The sequence below is a fragment of the Mastigoproctus giganteus genome, chromosome 2, assembly GCF_048544385.1.
Source record: "Mastigoproctus giganteus isolate SK-2022 chromosome 2, ASM4854438v1, whole genome shotgun sequence".
Classification (NCBI taxonomy): Eukaryota; Metazoa; Arthropoda; class Arachnida; order Uropygi; family Thelyphonidae; genus Mastigoproctus; species Mastigoproctus giganteus.
This window is the reverse complement of record NC_143576.1, coordinates 97830477-97848695: the sequence shown is the minus strand read 5'-3', so window position 1 is coordinate 97848695 and position 18219 is coordinate 97830477. Positions and strand designations below refer to the sequence as shown.

The 18219-nt window shown below is 38.6% G+C and overlaps 1 protein-coding gene across 2 annotated transcripts in view; it reads right to left on the bottom strand.

The window, feature by feature from the left end:
- Positions 1-659: 659 nt before the first annotated feature.
- Positions 660-18219, bottom strand: part of raptor (regulatory associated protein of MTOR complex 1) — a 638589-nt gene continuing 621029 nt past the window's right edge. For both annotated transcript variants that reach the window (XM_090389485.1, XM_090389491.1), the window contains exon 31: positions 660-1094. In XM_090389485.1, the coding sequence (XP_090245611.1) occupies positions 1029-1094 (66 nt within the window). In that variant the 3' untranslated portion in view covers positions 660-1028. The remainder of the gene's footprint in view (positions 1095-18219) is intronic.

Below are 18219 nucleotides of genomic sequence, written 5' to 3'. Positions count from 1 at the left end.
GTCATTCTAATTAATTAAGCGTATAGATGACCATCTTTACAAGAATGACGCTAAGGTTATTATGCAAAAGATTTTGGGTTACTATTCCTTAAAAGATAAGTTATATGTTAATATTTTATAGAAATGAATTGGCAACAGCCCTTTGCTTCAAAAAAGCATATTCTTTCAAGAAACTCATTCCAAGCGAGCATTAGTTTTCCTAATCTGGAATTGCTTCTCAAAAATGCTTTTCTTGCTATTGACAAATAATAGGTTCAATAACTGTCTTGCAACAAAAGCTGAATTTTTGCTACACGATGAATGACCATTAACTACAACTATTGATGATTTAAGCAGAAAATGCAAATATGCACTTTCAGAATTATTCTTACAAACATTACTATTCAAATTAAGATGCAAAATAATGTATGAATGTGCTGTATTTCTGTATATTTTCTGATAGCCCTAATTTATTTTCAATGCAAATACTTGAAAATTGTTAATATTCACAAATATTATTATTAGAGATAACTTTTAAAGGAAGTTATACACATACTGCACATATGCATGCATATATTTCATTTTAACATAGAATAATTGAATAGTATTTAACATCTTTAACAATGATGTTTTGAAATGACTCTCATACACAAATACCTGTTACAAATAAAAATCCCTATCATTATTTTCTTAATTACATAACGGCATTCTATGTAATTTTTCTTGGTGCTGGCCTGCATATAAAATATAAAATTAACGAAGGCTTCCACATTTATTCTTTTATCAAGAAGAAAATGTAACACTACTCAGTTATTTCTGAATTAAATGTGACAACTTAAGGCTCTAACTTTATGACCTGAACATTGTTATCGCTGTACATGACTTCCCTAAAATCTACAGATTGTACATAATGAATACACTGATTACAGTGGCTGTACATGTTGAGGCATCTGGGCACTTTGGAGGGACAGTGATGTGGATGCCTAACCAGTCAAAAGGAACATTGGTCCACAAGCATATATTGCTACAAGACCAAAATGAATGATGGCCTAGTGTCTCCTGTTAACAGTATATACAGAAATGAAGGAGTCCATACTGCCAGCTGCTAACTGAGCCTGAAATCAAATATGCACATTAGAAATTAACTGAAGGCAGAAATTAAAATGCAACAAAACTGAAACTTTGTTATAGTATATATAAAGTAGACTAAGTTATACTGTCTTCACTTGACCTTAATGGTACAGTAGAAAAAATTTTATTATCCTTATATTAATAAAAATATTACCTGCTGGTAATATTTATAATTAATGTGAGGAGAGTAAAATATTTATTATTAATTATAGTTAAGTGCAAAACAATTCTTTGATAACTAATAGTATAATCAGATTATATGGATATGTTAAGTTTGAGAGAAAATAGGTAATGATGTCATCACCACAATATTCTTACATGATATAATGTGGGCACTAAAAGTTATGGGAAAGGAATTGACACACACACACACACACACACACACACACACACACACACACACACACACACACACACTGACACACACTGACACACACACACACACTGACACACTGACACACACACACACACACACACACACACACACACACACACACACACACACACACACACACACACACACACACACACACACATGTAGAGATATTGTTCAACATGGTGATGAATTAAAATAAGAAAAAAAAAAAAAAACTAATAACACTTAACTCCAATAGTTCATATTTTGACCCCTGGAACATTGGGAACCCTACATCCTAAACATTTACTATAAATGTTTTTGACATATCAGTAGTCCTCTCTCTCTCAGTAAACTAAAACACCCATTCCCACTAAGTCATCTTCATATGCTCAACAACTGAGGCAAATAATTAAATTTTAGAATGGCTCTGCAAGTCCAAATTATCTATCATATGTGCGAGAAGTGATGTAAGGAATTTCTGTAATGTAACACTAAATGTGTGAACTTTTGTACTGTATAAAATGTACAGAGATCACTAAAAAAATCCAGCTGGAAGGAAACTGCTGTCATTGATTAACCCATGGAAGTGCCATCAACAGAAAACAAACAAAAACCAAAGAAATGGGGAAACTCTTATAACAGATTCTCCATTTAGTGATATAATAATTATTAGGATGTTGGATCTCAAAAGACTTCTTAAGGATGTTACAATCAAGAGTTTGGGAGGTACAAAATCCTCCCAGGAGGGACTCAGCTATTCCCAGATGGGAATCCCCAGTCTGAAATTTCTCCATATATGTATACAGTAATACCCCGAAGTTACGCGATAGGTGGGTCCGACAAAAATCACTTAAGTCGAATTCGCGTAAGTCGGGGTACAACTTTGCATATAAATACATATAAATTTTGTTTAATTGGGACCAAGGACTAAAAAAAACACTAGTTTAGAAGAAAAATATTTAATAAAATTGCAGTTCTTTATACATATTAATACAAAATATGTATTAAAAAAATAAATGAGTTACGTAAAAAAGTTATTTCGATGTCGATGGCTTCATAAAATCTAACAAATTCGTCTGACGACACAGTGCCTTCTTTTTTTCACGCAGAATTTCTTCGTAGCAAGCTAATATTTTTTTATTCCTTGCTTTGTAGCTATAACGCGTTCTTTGTTGGAGTCTATGTTTTCTAAAATTTTTAAGCCCTTTTCAATTGAGCTGAGACCTTCTGTCAAGCTTGCAATTGTCATGTGCTTTTCTGGTTGAACTGGATCTGAAGTGTCGGATACTTCAGTGACGTTTTGCTCACGCATCTCTATGAGCTCATTCATTGTCAGCTCCTGACTATGTGAATCCAACAACTCGTTGACATCATCACCATTGACTTCCAAATCTAATTCCCTGGCAAGATTAACAACTTCTTCTATCACATTAGCGACATGATCAGTTTCTGGCATTGTTTTCATCTTGATTTTGAACAAAAATGGACAAAGTTACTTCCAGACACCATTCAATGATTCTTACGGCATCTAAAAGATTGAATTGTTTCCAAAAGGCTTTAACAGATATCTCACTATTTTGTCTCATAGCTTCATTCAGATGTGCAAACGAACGTCTCGTGTAGTAAGCCTTGAATGTTTTGATGACTCCCTGGTCCATCGGTTGAAGCAAACTGGTTGTGTTTGGAGGCAAAAACACAACTTTCACATGTGGGTCGAAATTAATTAAGGTGGCAGGAGGGTTACCGGGTGCATTGTCAATAAGAAGCATCACTTTAAATGGAATCTGTTTAGACTTGCAATAACGTTCGACTTTGGGTATGAAGTGGTGACTAAACCAGTCCTCAAAAACGGAAGCTGTCACCCAAGTTTTATGATTTGACTTCCAAATCACTGGTAAGCTAATTTCAGATATACACCAAACGAAAAAATCAAGAACCGCGTAACTCCGAATTCACGTAAGTCGGGGTATTACTGTATATAAAAAAGAGCAAAGCAAATTCTAACCACTAACAATGGCTCAGCATTTTATACAGTGGTTAAAATTCTGTTTGATCACAAAGCCATGCATGATTCTTTTACTAGATGACACTCAGGAAATCAGAAAAGAAAATGATCAGTTAAATAAATAAAATGGCCTACTACCTCAAAAGGTACTACCCCAGAGCTTAAATTCACTTCTCAATGATTTTTTCTGCTAGTCCAACTAGGAACAACAAGTGTCCATGGAGTTAATTTGGGGACAATAGACCACAGTGTCTTCCTCCAGTTGTTGGAACATTCACAAATACAACAATCCAGGCAATACCTAACTTCAGAGACTCCAGATTTTCTCCCTTAACTGAAAGAAATGAAAACTATTCAATATATTAAGACAAATTACAAACTATCTTATTCTCCTTGAAGACACTCTCAGCCTGAACCTTCCATGAGTCTAAATCCTAAATTAAATCAAAAACTCTCTTCACACCTTGTAAGAACTCTCTTGCTATTTTTTATATAAATGTCCACAGTCTGATCATGGTGATGACATCCCAGATGAACTCACCACATGAAATGTCTATCTGATCTTTTGCTTTTGGAAACAAGGTTTTCCTATAGATGTTGCAATCCAGTTACCAAGAGGTGAAACAATTAATGTTTATGATCATCTTCAATATATTCTCCATACTCTAATCAATCTGATATGGCATCTGAAGTTATATTCATTTAAATTGCTTCCTTGGTTGTTGGCTGATTATACAGACCACCTTTCTCCTTAATTCCGATTCCTAGAAACGCTTAACCATATTCTTTCACTTCTGACTAATAAATGCCCAAGACTTTTCTTGAAAGTAAACAATAACGTCAATGTTTAAACAATTCATCCTATCGTGCTGGATCTCTATTTACTGATCAATTTAAGTGGGTTTTCACTCTTTACAGATACTGCAATGCCAACAAGATCTGGAAAATCCCAGGTGACTGCTTGATTATGTATGCATAACTGCCACATTTTGGCTTTCAAAAAGCTGGATATTTTTCAGGAAAAGCAGATTTTTCAAAACCCAGACTGGACAAAATTGAACTTCACTAACAACATACACGTTTGATATTAAGGTATAGCAAACGGATTATTTATCAGTATTATGGCTATAGCTTTCTTGTTTACCAGTATCATATGCTTTCAAACATTAGCATAACTAGGTTTTTTGTTTGTGGATTTCTGTTTGGGATGGCTATTACACACCAACTGAATATGATCACTTCAAGGAAGACACTCTTGCAGACATCACTCTCTTCGGAAAGGCAAAATTAAAGTTTTGTTTATAACAATGATTCTCCTATCTAGACATGCCTGTTAAGAGAATTTCTAAAGTTTCATCCAGAAAGAAAAGAGGACAACAGCAAGATTAGCATTTTTATAAAAAAAAAAAAAAAAAAAAAAGGTTAAAATGCCAAGTTTTTTTCCTTGAGGAGTTCATTGGTGCTACTCATTAGTGACTGCTTGTTGTACTTTTCAATTTGGTATCTGAAAAATGCTCATGTGGCTTCTCTTACCGCTTCTAACTTCCTCTTTAAATACTGTCAGAGAATGCCACTGTACTGTTATATACTAGTGAGTAATTCTATTTAAACAACATTTACTCATATGCTTCAAAATCTTTTTTACTTTAGTAGCATGCATTTTTTGAAATAGTTTAAATCTCTTTCTAGAGAGTAGTAATTGCAAACATTCATCCACTTTTACAGAACAGCATTTTCAGCACACAAATTAATCAGATCACCAGGATAGCCTAATACTTGCAGGTGCTCAATCCCCTCTTTAAATACCCTTACTACTCCAGCTTTTAGGCCTGACATAATAGGGGCATTATCAGTATTAAGTACCAGACAGTTTTTTAAAAAAAATCCTGTATGCTTTCAGGTTGTTCAGAGGATAATGATGTTCAATATATCTTGCATTCAATATGTATCTCATAGATTATAGTTATGTCCAGGAAAAATAGCTGCTCATCCTACTAATCAATCAGACTATGAGCCATCTATATAAATTGGTTGATAATCCATATATTGGTTATGGTGAGTAGCATATACAGTAGACTGTCGAAATAATGGCACCCCAAATAACAGAACATTCGAGCTAACGTCACATTGAGATCGGATGTTTACATACAGCGCAGATGTCTTGCAGTGCCGAAAAAAGAAAATGGCAAGTCACGTGATTACTGTATTTGTTTATGTTCACCATTTTGAAAGTGAATTCTGCACTGATTATACTGCTGTTTTACATTTATTTTAAATTAAAAACCAATGACTATGGCCCCTTAAGTTAATAAACCTCATATAGAGAAGAAAAGAAAAACAACATTAAAGCTTAGTAACAAACTTGATATAATCCAAACTATTACATTAGGGTCACCCCGAGAGTTAATTCATATACTCGTGTATTGTGTCTGTAAACTGTGTGCATTCTCTGGTCAATTTGCCTGTTTTGCTTGACTAAATACCCCAGTTTCTGAGGAAAAGCCCTTGTTATCTACACCTAAGACTGACTAACTGAGCCACAGAGTGAAAAAAAAGTCCATAAAAAGTTCCTTGCGTCATCAATGGGATTCAAACCCGGACCTTTTCCACCCGGTGTGGGGAAGGACACACACTGGGTGGAAAATTAGTCTAATAAGTAACACTTCACCGGGTGGATCAGATTTATGCTTGGGTAATTGTGCATTACCCAAGCATAAATAAATTCCTTCATACTTTTAGGCATTTAGCCAATAAATATAATTTAGGTTAAACTATGCACACCATCAGGCATCTCTCATATTGTGGAGTTATACTTCATAACTGGGTTTTCACTACTGCAACAAGAGGGTACCTGTTCACCCACTGATGAGAAGCCAGTAAGCTTCAAAATGATGCCATCTGGGTGGTGGTATCTGCCGAGAATAAGTAACATTAGTCTTCTCCATAGGTAGAGCATTACTTATTCACAATATGAGATATAATTAAAACAATGCATTAAAACTACCTTTGTAGTAGAACCATGTGTGCATTACCCATGCATAAATAAATTCCTTCATACTCTTAGGCATTTAGCCAAGAAATATCTTTTAGATTTTACTATAAATGTTAATTTTGTGGGGTGAAGGCTAGATTAGATGGCCTCATAAGGAGAACAGTTTAAATATACTGTAATGCCAATTTTGTCTTTGGATTAAAGCAAAAGCAATTTATTTCTTTCTGCACAGAGGCTGCGGACTGGAAATATCCTAAAGCAGCACTTCCCAACCCTCTTCAGTCAAATTACACTTGACTTGATTTCAGCACAAGATGTTTACCAGATAAGATTACCTTCTAGTATTCTTCCATTTCTGTATGTGTGTGTGGTGGGGGGCACATGACATTTCTTACCAAACCAAAAAATTGTATTGGCAAATTGCCAGGAGTGAGTGCTGATGTAAGCAGACTAGACAGTAATGCAACTGCTAGCTGGTTTCTACCAGTAATGCCAGTGAGTCAAAGCACTAGGTACCTGTATGTATACTGAATGCATACAAGGACCAATGTAGATTCTACTTATAGCACATAAGGAAATTTACTTTATACATAAATATCATTAGTGCAATGGCAAGTTGATATATGGGCTAGTATGGCCAATGAATTTGGACTGATTTTCAGTCAGGAGAAGAGTGAAGTAATGGTTCTAAAGAGGAGTGGCGATGTGCATCTGAAACTTGGACTATGAGGAAAAAGGATGAAAGCAAAATTCAGGGGGCAGAAATGAGATTTGTGAGGAGCATAGCCGGAAAGACAAGATGTGGCAAAATCAGGAATGATGTGATTAGGGAGAGAATTCAGGTTGAAAAACTCCAGAATAGGATTGAATGGTCCCGTTTGAAATGGTTTGGACATGTCAAGAGGATGAACGAGAAGCATTTCCCAAGAAGAATGTTTGATTTACAATTAAGGGACAAAAAACCAAGAATGAGATGGCAGGACATGATAAAAATCCGATGCCATTAAGAGAGGTGCCTCCGTAGCCAGGTGGGAAGGAGCAGCAGTGCGTAGCACACGCTTCTTGATTAGACGGGGGTTCGAACCCGTCACCACCAAATACGGAAGATGCGGAAAGGTCAGGGAATGACCACCGCATATCCCAGAGCAATATGGCCTTAGTTGCTAATGCTCCTAAGAAACCAAATAAATAACAGCCATTAAGAGAGGAGGAAACTGGAGTGAAATCAACAATGTAGAGAAGTACACAGACAGGGCTTGGTGGCGAGGCTTCATACGTCGACCCGTGAAATAGCAGAACGATGATAAATGATGATATAAAGATCATTGCTTAAGTTGCATATATGATACTAGCAGTACCCATTGCCAAAATTTTGCAATTTTCAAATACATCTTAAAAATACTACTAAAAAGGGCAGAATAGTAAAAAGTCCATTAAAAACTCCAGTTTCATTTTAAAAACTGCTCACCTCCACTGGTACCTCATCTCCATGTCTTTAATGTCCTGGTGAAAACTCTCACCCTGTTCTTCACTTACACTTCCTCTTTTCTGGGAAATGCCGATGTGGAAGTGTAAAAATGTACTGTGACACTAATGCTGTGGCCCAACTTCTTAAAATGTAGTAGTCTCTATATAATACTTCGGCGAAGGTAAAGAAAGCCAACATGAAAACCACGGGAAACTTCGGAAAACTTTTAGTGGACAAACGCATTTCCTGGTACCACAGCTTCTCCCTGCATTCTCGGTAAACCAATGATGCATTACTGCACTTGCTACCACTCCTGTATGTTCTTCCCATTCTCTTTTCAGCTCAGACGAAGAAGCTTTATGGTTTTTAAGGCATAACCACTTCAAAACGCAGTCTTGTTTTGTGTAGATACTCGTTTGGGTCTGGTTCCTTTTTTCCTATCAGCAGAACCAGTATTCTTGAGTTTGGAAAGAAATCTACTCACAGTCGACTGATTACAAGACACTCTATAAGCAATATGACGGGAAGAACATCCTTCCTCATGTAAAGCAACAATAGCACTCTTTCTTTGTAGCGTCAAATGCATGTAACTCGCCATCCTGAAACAAGCAAGGAATGACTGCAACTCTTGCAGAGCATGCTTATATAGCTGAAAGTAACAACTGATGCAATATTACATCATCACCTACGCATGTCAATCTTATCTGATGCAATCTGTAAGAAACATTGCCATATACTTACATTATTCGGATGACAATTACAATTTTAAGGGGGTGATGCACTTTCTTTGAACACCTTCTTTCATGATGCACTTTCTTTGAACACAATTTTCAGATATGCATTATTATTATTATTGTCATTATTCTTCAAATATAACTCCATGGTGGGGTTTCATGATGTCCTAAAAGGTGGCATTGTGGTGCACCAAATCTAACCATCAGGGAGAATTTTTTCCAACTCAGTTCACATAATATAGCTCCAGTCTAATTCAAACTGCATTACTGCTTGGTAGGGAACAAATATAGAAAGAGTGTAAAGAAATAAAGAACTCATATGCATATCCAAGACAAGGCATTTTCTAATTACAATATTGTAAAATTGAATGTGGAATTTAATTTGAAAGGGATAACAGGGACAAAGGAAGATAGAAAATGGAACGTGGACAAAATAAGAACAAGGAAGGATATAACAGAAGTAAAATTAAGGAAAAGGCTAATATTGGAAAGAGATGATTGGATGAATATAAAATATAATTGGTAAAGGGATAAGTTTAGTGTTATTGTTGTTCTTGTTATTTTTGGCACAAGGGCTGTTTAGGCCATATTGTGTCTATCAGTGATGTGGAAGTTACTCATGGTTACTGTTGTGGGAAAGAAACGATCATATAATTTTTTTCTGATTAAAAAAGCAGAATAACTCTATGAGATTAGCATTGTTACTTATGATATGACAGAGTTTCAAAGATTCTTAAAGATTTGGAAGAAAAATGAATGAGAGTTGCCAGGCATGAGTGTATAGGGTACATTCAACAAGAATATACTTCATTGTAAGTGGAGAGTTGCAGTGCATACACTGTGGAGGATCATTCCCTGTGAGGAGAAATAGGTAAGTAATGTGGCTATGACCGATTTGTGCTCTGGCTAGGATTACTTTCTCCTTTCTGTTTGCACGGAAGCTAAAGAATCATAACTGTGGTTCTGGTTTTATTTGAAAGAGCTTATTAACAGTTTGAGCTTGCCAAAGAAGTGTCCATTGTTTCTTACATATCCCTCATATATTAGTTCTGTAATCAACATATGGAATGCAAAAACATGATGAGGCTGGGATGGATGGATGTTTAGCAGCATAGTCTCCACATTCGTTTACTGATATCCCAGCGTGGCCTGGGATCCAGCAAAATATGAGTACTTGCTGGCATTCCTGAATACATATCAGCTTACTTTTTATGGTTTTTATTAATGGATTAGTTGGTGAGGAGGCATTTTGTAAGGCTACAAGTGTACTCTGCCAGTCCATGTATATAAGGCTTGTTTTTGATGAACAGATGGAGAGTATTTTCTAGGGCAGGCTTGATGGTGAATAACTCAGCTGTATAACTGCTGCATTCAGTGGTAAGTGATACAGAGATGATAATAAAGGGGAAAATTGCTGCAGCACCTACTCCATTATCAGACTTTGATCCATCAGTATATATTTTTGTAAAATGTGGATAAGTTTGTGTGTGACCAGTATGGAGTTGTAAGTCAATATTTGCAAGGGAATGTTTTCCCCAGTTAATTTGTTTAGGAGGTAATTGTCATAGGATGGTTTTATATAGGACCATGGGGGAACTCTGGATCTTGGAGGAATTTTTCGATGTGTACGTTCCAAGTTTGTGATAGTGCCTGCAATCTGATATCAGTAGGTTGAACTGTTCTGGGTTTATTTCTATAGTACATTTTAAACTGTGGATCACTAAGTATTGGCCAAATGGGGTGGGTAGGCATGCTTCAAATTTTAGCTGCATAATTCAGAAGTAACATCCTTCTCCTGAGACAGAGTGGAACTTCATGGGAGTTCAATATAAAGACTTTGTACTGGCAATGTTCTATAAGCACTTTAATAATCCTGAAGGCAGAATGTTGAATAGGAGCAAGGCATCCTCTCCCTAGCAGGGTCATACTGTGAGACACCATAATCAAGACAAGACCTAATTAGAGGTCTATACAAGTGAAGCTTGTTTGTTATTTGGTTTTTAGGAGCATTAGCAACTATGGCTACATTGCTCTGGGGATATGCGGTGGTCATTCCCTGACCTTTCTGCATCCTCCGTATTTGGTGGTCACGGGCTTGAACCCTGGTCTAATCAAGAAGCGTGTGCTACGCACTGCTGCTCCTGCCCACCTGGCTACGGAGGTGCCACACAAGTGAAGCAAGGTATAGCAGCCTGCACCCTATGTCGTAGAAGAAAGAAATCTATGTTAATTTTTTTCTGGCAAGTAGCCTGTAGATATTTGAAATATTCTAAGAAATTCAGCTTATCATCAAAAATCAGGCCAAGGGAGCAAATGCTATTCATAACTGATGAATAGCATGATTTGTTAAGGGTAGCTCTGGATCAGAATGCATCTTTCATTTGTTACAAAAGTGAACTAGATTTCTGATGAGATAGTCTGTACCCATTCTGTACCATGCATAGCTCAATATTGTAAGAGATTTGTCATCGGCATAGAGGTATGAGTTTACAGGTTTAAGAATTTTTGGTTATATGATTTATTCTTACTGCAAATAAGGTAGCACCGAGAACGGCCTTGTGGGACTCCTTCCTCTTGGATATAGATTTGCAGGAGGACTTCATGTCAGTTGGTGGTGTATAATTTTTTCTAAGGTGTGGATAAGTTTGTGTGCGAGAGATAGAGTGATCTTTCTTGGTTTGGGAATTACCAGTACATAGGAGTCATGCCAGCAAGTGTGGAGTGAATGTTCAGTGAAGATACGATTGTAGGTCAGCAGCAAAGATCATGATTTGTTATCTAAGTGTTGAAGCATTATTAGTAATGTCCGTATGGTGCAAGGAAGCCTAAGGCTTATGCTGCACCAGACAAAAAAAAAAAAACCAATAAAAAAAAATAATAAAAAAATGAAATAAATAATTAATAAAAGAAAAGGAAATAGACAGCTCCTGCATTTTCCTCTTCCCATAGGTAAAATCCAGCTGACCTTTGAATTTCCTTAAACTGTAAACCTCAACCACCCATGTAGACTTACTCCAGTAATTTATAACTTGCTGGCTAAAATAAAACTTCCTGCAATCCACTTTAAACATCCCCCCCCACACGTAACTTGAATACGTGTGGGGGGGGATGCCATAATCTAGAGGACTAGAGGCCATAATCAATCATCGATTATGGCCTCTAGTTCTAGAATCATTTATAACCGTGAAAATTTTGTCCTCATTCTCATAGCCTTAAACATCTCAATCAAGTCTCCTCTAAGGTGGCTAGTTTCTAAGCTGCGCAACAAACATATTCAAAGTTCTTTTGCCGATCTCATCAGGCAAGTTTCCAGTCTTTGGATCCTTCCAAGAAGCCCAATGACTCTTTTTTTTAGGTGCGGTCTCCATACTTGAACACAGTATTCCAAGAGTAGTCTAACAATAGCTTTATATAATGGGATTATGATGCCCTTATCTCTACTAGAAAATATTCAATCAATCATCGATAGGACACAACAGGCTTTCCTTGCAACCTGTCTACAATGCTTGGAGAACTTCATGTCTGACCATATCGTAACCCCCAAATCCCTTTCTTCTACTACTGACTTTAGTTCAACTCCACCAAGTGTATAAGTTATTTTCGGGTTGCCATTGAATTTTGACCTTGAATTCATAAGACCTTGAATTTTGCTGAATTAAAAACATAGCTGCCACTTTTTTGATCATCCCTAAAATCTATCTAGGTCACTCTCAAGAAGCTCTGCTTGACGGTGATCAGGACCGGATTTAAACTTGTTGTGGCCCTAAGCTATAACATGTATGAGGCCCTCCACCGGTTCACTGTGACAAAATTAAAAAAGAATTTTTAAGGTGGAGCGAGGCCCCAAGCCTTAGCTTGTTTAGCTATGTGTAAACCCGGCCCTGATGGTGATCATTAACTACTCTACTGATCTTTACATCATCTTAAAATTTAGACATCACACCCTCAATCCCTTCATCAATGTCATTTAAGAAAACCAAAAACAACAGTAATCCCAATTCCCAATATTGATCCTTGGGGAACTCCACTTCTTATACTAACCCAACCATCACCATTTATCACAACCATCTGCCTCCTGCCCTGAAGCCATCCTGCTATCCATTTAAGGATTTTCCTTGTGATTCCAACCTGTTCCAGCTTACAAAGTAACTGCTCATGTGGGACTGAGTCAAATGATTTGCTGAAATCTAAATAAACAATGTCGAAATTATTCTCTAAATCCAGCTCATGAGTTACCCTGTCAAAATAGCTAATCAGATTTGTTAAACCTGATTTTCACATTACAAAACTATGCCGTGTATCCTTCAGAAATCCACCCTTGATCATTGCCTCCATGATTTTCCCTACTACTGAGGTTAAGCTGACCGTTGGTAATTTCCCACTACATTCTTAGAACTGTCTTTATGTATTGGCATTACACTGGCACTTTTCCAATCCAATGGAATCTCTCCTGAGTCCAGTGATGCTCTTATAAATAGCCTTAATTATTATTATTAAAATCATTTTATTTCCCAAGAAACTTTGGGTCACCCTGGAACAGCTCTTTATCAAAAGGGTGTGAATATTTACAGACTAAGGTGCAAGGAACACATGTACAATAAACAAGTGTACATGCATGCTCAACCCGAGAAATTTACAGGATTAAATATACAATTGCATGGAGACAAAACAAAGTCTTTGTCAAATACAAATAGGCAAAAAAAAAAAAAAAAAAAAAAAAAGTCAGTCATGTCCAGGAACAGGTGAAAATCATAAATTTATTATCTGGTAGCAATTCTTGAGGATTTCCTTCCTGTAGAGCTTGTCTTCACAGAACCTATAAGGGTGTATTCCTAAATTTATTGAAGATCCAAAGACAATTGGCTGGAAACATGTTCCTCAGGGAATCAATGCTTGACAGGTTAAGACGCAAAGGGAGACAGGAGTCGGGGTGCTCCCCTCTTTGGGCCAGAGATTAATGTGGATACTGATGGAGCATCAATTTGCCCCATTATAAGTCGTGCAAGCATGAAGACATTTTTTGTCATGATGATATGTCTATAGGGAGTGGTGCCCAGATTTGTTTGTAGGATCAATCTGGAGATAGATAGGGGTAGCCTACAACCCTGTTCATCCATCTAAGCAACCAGTACTCTAAACTGAGATACTTGTTCAGGTAGGAGGCAGGGGCAGATGACCAAATTTCTGATGCATAGAGAGGGATTGGAGTAATACACCTCAGCCGAACAAGCAGAGCTAGCTGATGCACACCAGCGAGCTCCTGATGCACTGCCCAAAGAGCCGCATACGTCTTCTGCCTCATCCTGACAAAGTGAGGCTGAAAATTGAGCCCAACATCCCAGGTGAGGACAAGGTCAGTATGGGAGGTCACCTTTTGCACTGGCTCCCCACTAACAAAGATTTAGATATCATTTTTGACTCTCTTCTTGGTTATCGGCAGTTGCGTTGATCTGGAAGGGCTCAAATGCAGCCCTATTGTGGCAAGATAATTTTCCAAGCGCAGTATCTGCCTAGAAGCTTGTTGGTTGATATCATGAATCTGATGATTATGATTTGAGCTCACGTAGAGCTTCAGATCATCGGCATAAGAGACATAGGATTTTGAGCTAGGAAAGGCTCCAAAGCTGCTGCTGCAAACAAGATAGCTGACAGCACGCTTCCTTGTGGGATGCCTACTGAGATGTCAATAGTTACTTGGAAGTCGTTGTGGGTCACAGACAGGTGTCTAGGAAATAAAATTGACTTCAAAATTTGAAGTAAGGTATCTCCCAGGCCAAAGTAGTGTTTCAAAATGGAAAAGGTAAAAAGAGCTGGGAGGTGTATTCTGTCATAAGCCGATTTAATGTCCAGGAATACAATATCAATCTGTGATTTGCTGTTAAGGGTTCACTGAATTCTGAAGGCGATATCAAGAAGATTGGTAGTTGTTGATCTCCTGTGCAGAACAGTATGCAGGTACTTGGGTCTGTGTACAAAGCAATGCTGGGCAATTGTTGGCTAAATTACTTTTTTTTCAAAAATTTTGAGTAAAGAACAACTGATGGAGATTGGTCGCAGGTCTTTAGGAGATTTGGGTTTCTTGACCTTTGGAATGGGCTTAACGTGGTAAGTTCTACAAATTGAAGCAACAATTCCAGATTGCAGGATTTGTCTGAAAAGGTGAAGGAGAAGGTCAACCATATATGTGCTGCAAGTTTTGATCATAAAGAGTGGGAAACCGTCCGGATCCACAGTAGTTTTGTTGGGTAGTTTATTTATGGCATCAATTAGGGTCTCTCTAGTTATTTCAACATCAGTCAAGTGTGTTCTAGGTAACAGTCCTCCTGTGAGAGAGAGGAATCAGAATCAGGAAAATCTGCCTGCAGAAAGCTGAACTGTGCCCATTCCTGGACAAACTTTTGGTAAATGGCTAGATGATGATGATGCAAAAAGATCCTTCTACCCCTCTTCAACCTATCTAGAACAGCTTGGTTAAGGACTTGCCTTTTCTTTTTCAAGAAGCATGCTCTTTCTTTCTTAAAGATGGAAAGGTCTGATGGAAGTTGGGTTTTCTGCCAATTCCAGTAGGCCTTCTGATTCCCGATGAAAGCCATCTTAGTTTCCTTATTAAAACCTCGATTCGACCTGTTACCTACCAATCGTGGCGATTCTGGCTGCACCACATAGTGCAATAAACTTCAGTTGTATGGACAAGAGCATAATGACATCCTCCAATGGCTCAGAATTGAGACGTCCCCAGTCAAACCCAATCAAGCATTTGAGAATGATCTCTGGTCTCAGATATTTAGTAGAGAAGGCTACCTAGGCAAGTCAGTGGAGTACTCGTCAGGGAACCCAAGGGAATTGCTCTGTAAGGATAGTTTACATGCAATTGGCAAATGATCAGATTGGAATCCAAAGTTGCTAGATAGCAGTTTGATGTCTTGCAAGTTGTGGAAGATTAGGTCCAGTGCTTGACTCGCTCTAGTTGGTTGCGTCACTAACCGTGTAAGATTAAAGGCTCGAAGAGTGGCCTCAAGGTTCACAAGAGCATCCCCATGCCTGGGCAGTGGCAAGTTAAAATCACCTGCTGCAACAGCTGGAATTTTAGGCCCTAAATTGGTTGCTAACCATGCGAGCAGCTCAGCTTTGTGGCCTGGGGGAATGTAAACCAGGCATCATTGGATTTGGTGAAGGGGATTCTCAGCGTCGTGCAGACTGTCACAAAGTTGTTCAACTGGCTCACTCTTGTCCTTATTGGCTGGAATCGATCGTTAAATAGAATTTCAACACCTCCGCCCCACCCACTAATCCTACGATTTCCTGTGTTTGTAAGGGGTGTTAAAAGGAGTAAGATCAAGCTGTCTATCTGCCATTAACCGTGTTTCTGTAAGGCAGATGACATCAAACTCATTAAGAAATAGGAGAGTCTGGAGACAATGAAGCTTGTTTTTTAGGCTGCGTACATTCTGCATAAACCAAAGAATCTCTCCTTCATGTGAACCTGGTAGCATGTCATCCTTTTGTAGTTATGGCTGTTTATCTCAACTGGGTCCGTTGTAGGCGATCAATCTTGCTCCTCTCTTGGAACAACTTTATGAGGTTATGGGCCAGCAGCTAGAATCCAAGACGACATGCTTTGCATTCGCAGGGCAGGAGATGATAAAGGAAGCATAGGTTGGATGTCTAGTTTTGATAGCCTTTGAGATAAGTTGATTCCATGCTCTTGGGCAAAGAGTGTCCTGATACTTTCCGCTTTTGTTGCTGGTCCCAGTCGGGAAACAAAAATTCTCTCTCGGGTCTGGACAGCTGAAATATTATATATTTCCTCAAGTCTCCTCGACAGAGGGACTAAGGCAGGTTTTGTTGGAACCAAACTATTAGGCTCCTGGGATGGAATTCTATTCCCATGTGTTTTCACAGTCAAAATGCTTTGGGCGCAGGCCATTTGTGGGTTATGCCTGGGAAATTGTGCACGAGAGTTAAATTGATCAGAGAGGCAGAAGGCATCTGCTTGAGCGTAGATCCGCTCCTCCCTGTTTTGACGAGGGGTTTTCTCTCATCTCTATCATGTTGTAACAGTGATGAGGCTGGCTCAGAACCTGGCCACCAGGCTTCTCCTGACATCTGCAAAGTTCTTCTTGGTACAGATTAGATTCACCAGGAATCATGCGCCTATCCTGGGTAAAAGTACTGTTAGCCTCGAAGGTCGGACAGCACTCATGGGGGTAGGTGTGCGGGGGATGACGACCCAAAGGGTTCAACTCCACGGCCGGGCTACAATCTGTTGAGTAGTTCTGTCTGCAAAAAGAGGCAAACTGTGCAAATTTTTGAGATCTGTTGTTCCTTGCTAGACATGCCCAATTTGTGTTGGGGTTTTTGGAAGTTCATCATCTGCTTCCTGTAAGTGCTCCCGAGGTTCTAGATGGTCCATCATTGACGTCTGGCTAGAGGGGAAAATAGCATTCACTAATAAAGATTTTGAGATCACTGAGTTGTTTATTCAGTATGAGCACTTGGTCGAGAATTTCTGTATTTTTGGCTCTGAGTTTTCTATTTTCATCATTCAGGCAGGCAAGAGAGTCGATTATTGGGGACAGAACCGCCTTGAAAATAATCTCGAATCTTTCAGGTAGAGCGTTGAGTATAGATGTGTTGTCACTTCAAGCGCTTTTAACTGACAAAGTATCAAAGGGGCAATTAACTTGCAAGCCCTTTGCGGAGGCGGCAGGAGCAGTATCAAACTCCCTATCCGAAAAAGCAATGTCTTTTCCCAAAGCATAATCTTGAATCTCCAGGTGTTCTCGATGCAGACGAAGCAATACTACCTTCAATCGAACCGCGCACCTCAAGAAGGCCAGAGGGGTTGGATGGGGTTTCTTCTGCAAGAGTGATAGTAGATATCTTATCTTTCGGGATGTCCACTCCGGTCTATTTGATTATTAGGTATTTGTTTTAGGAGCATTAGCAACTAAGGCTATACTGCTCGGGGGATATGCGGTGGTCATTCCCTGACCTTTCCGCATCTTCCGTATTTGGTGGTCACAGGCTCGAACCCCGGTCTGATCAAGAAGCATGTGCTATGCACTGCTGCTCCTGCCCACCTGGCTACGGAGGCGCCTTAATGATGTCCACTTATTTTGAATTACTTGCGCGAAGGTGGCATATCCATTTTCTTCTCCGTTGTTTGTTCAACCTTTTAACTCTAGGTGGCTGGCAATCACGACAGAAGATTCTACGACACGTAACAAAAAGTAATGCTGGGGCCTCTGGTTTGCACCCACAGGACTTTTGCTGAACACCTGTTCTGTCTTTCATTGTGTACAGCTGAATTAGAAGTGAAGAATCTGAGCTGAAAAAGGGGGCGAATGGCATGTGAAGAAAGGCAGTAGTCAGGTAAGTGAAAAAGCAGGGTGTAACAAAGTCTTGCTGCAATCGGGCAGCTTAGCAGCTTTAAGTGTAGGCTAAATTCCGGAGACGCACAAATTAAGTCTTGAAAGAGCAGCTTGGCTATTTGAGACCTGTTGATGAGTGTGTCCAGCAAAAAGCAGTCATATTATCGAATACTTGATT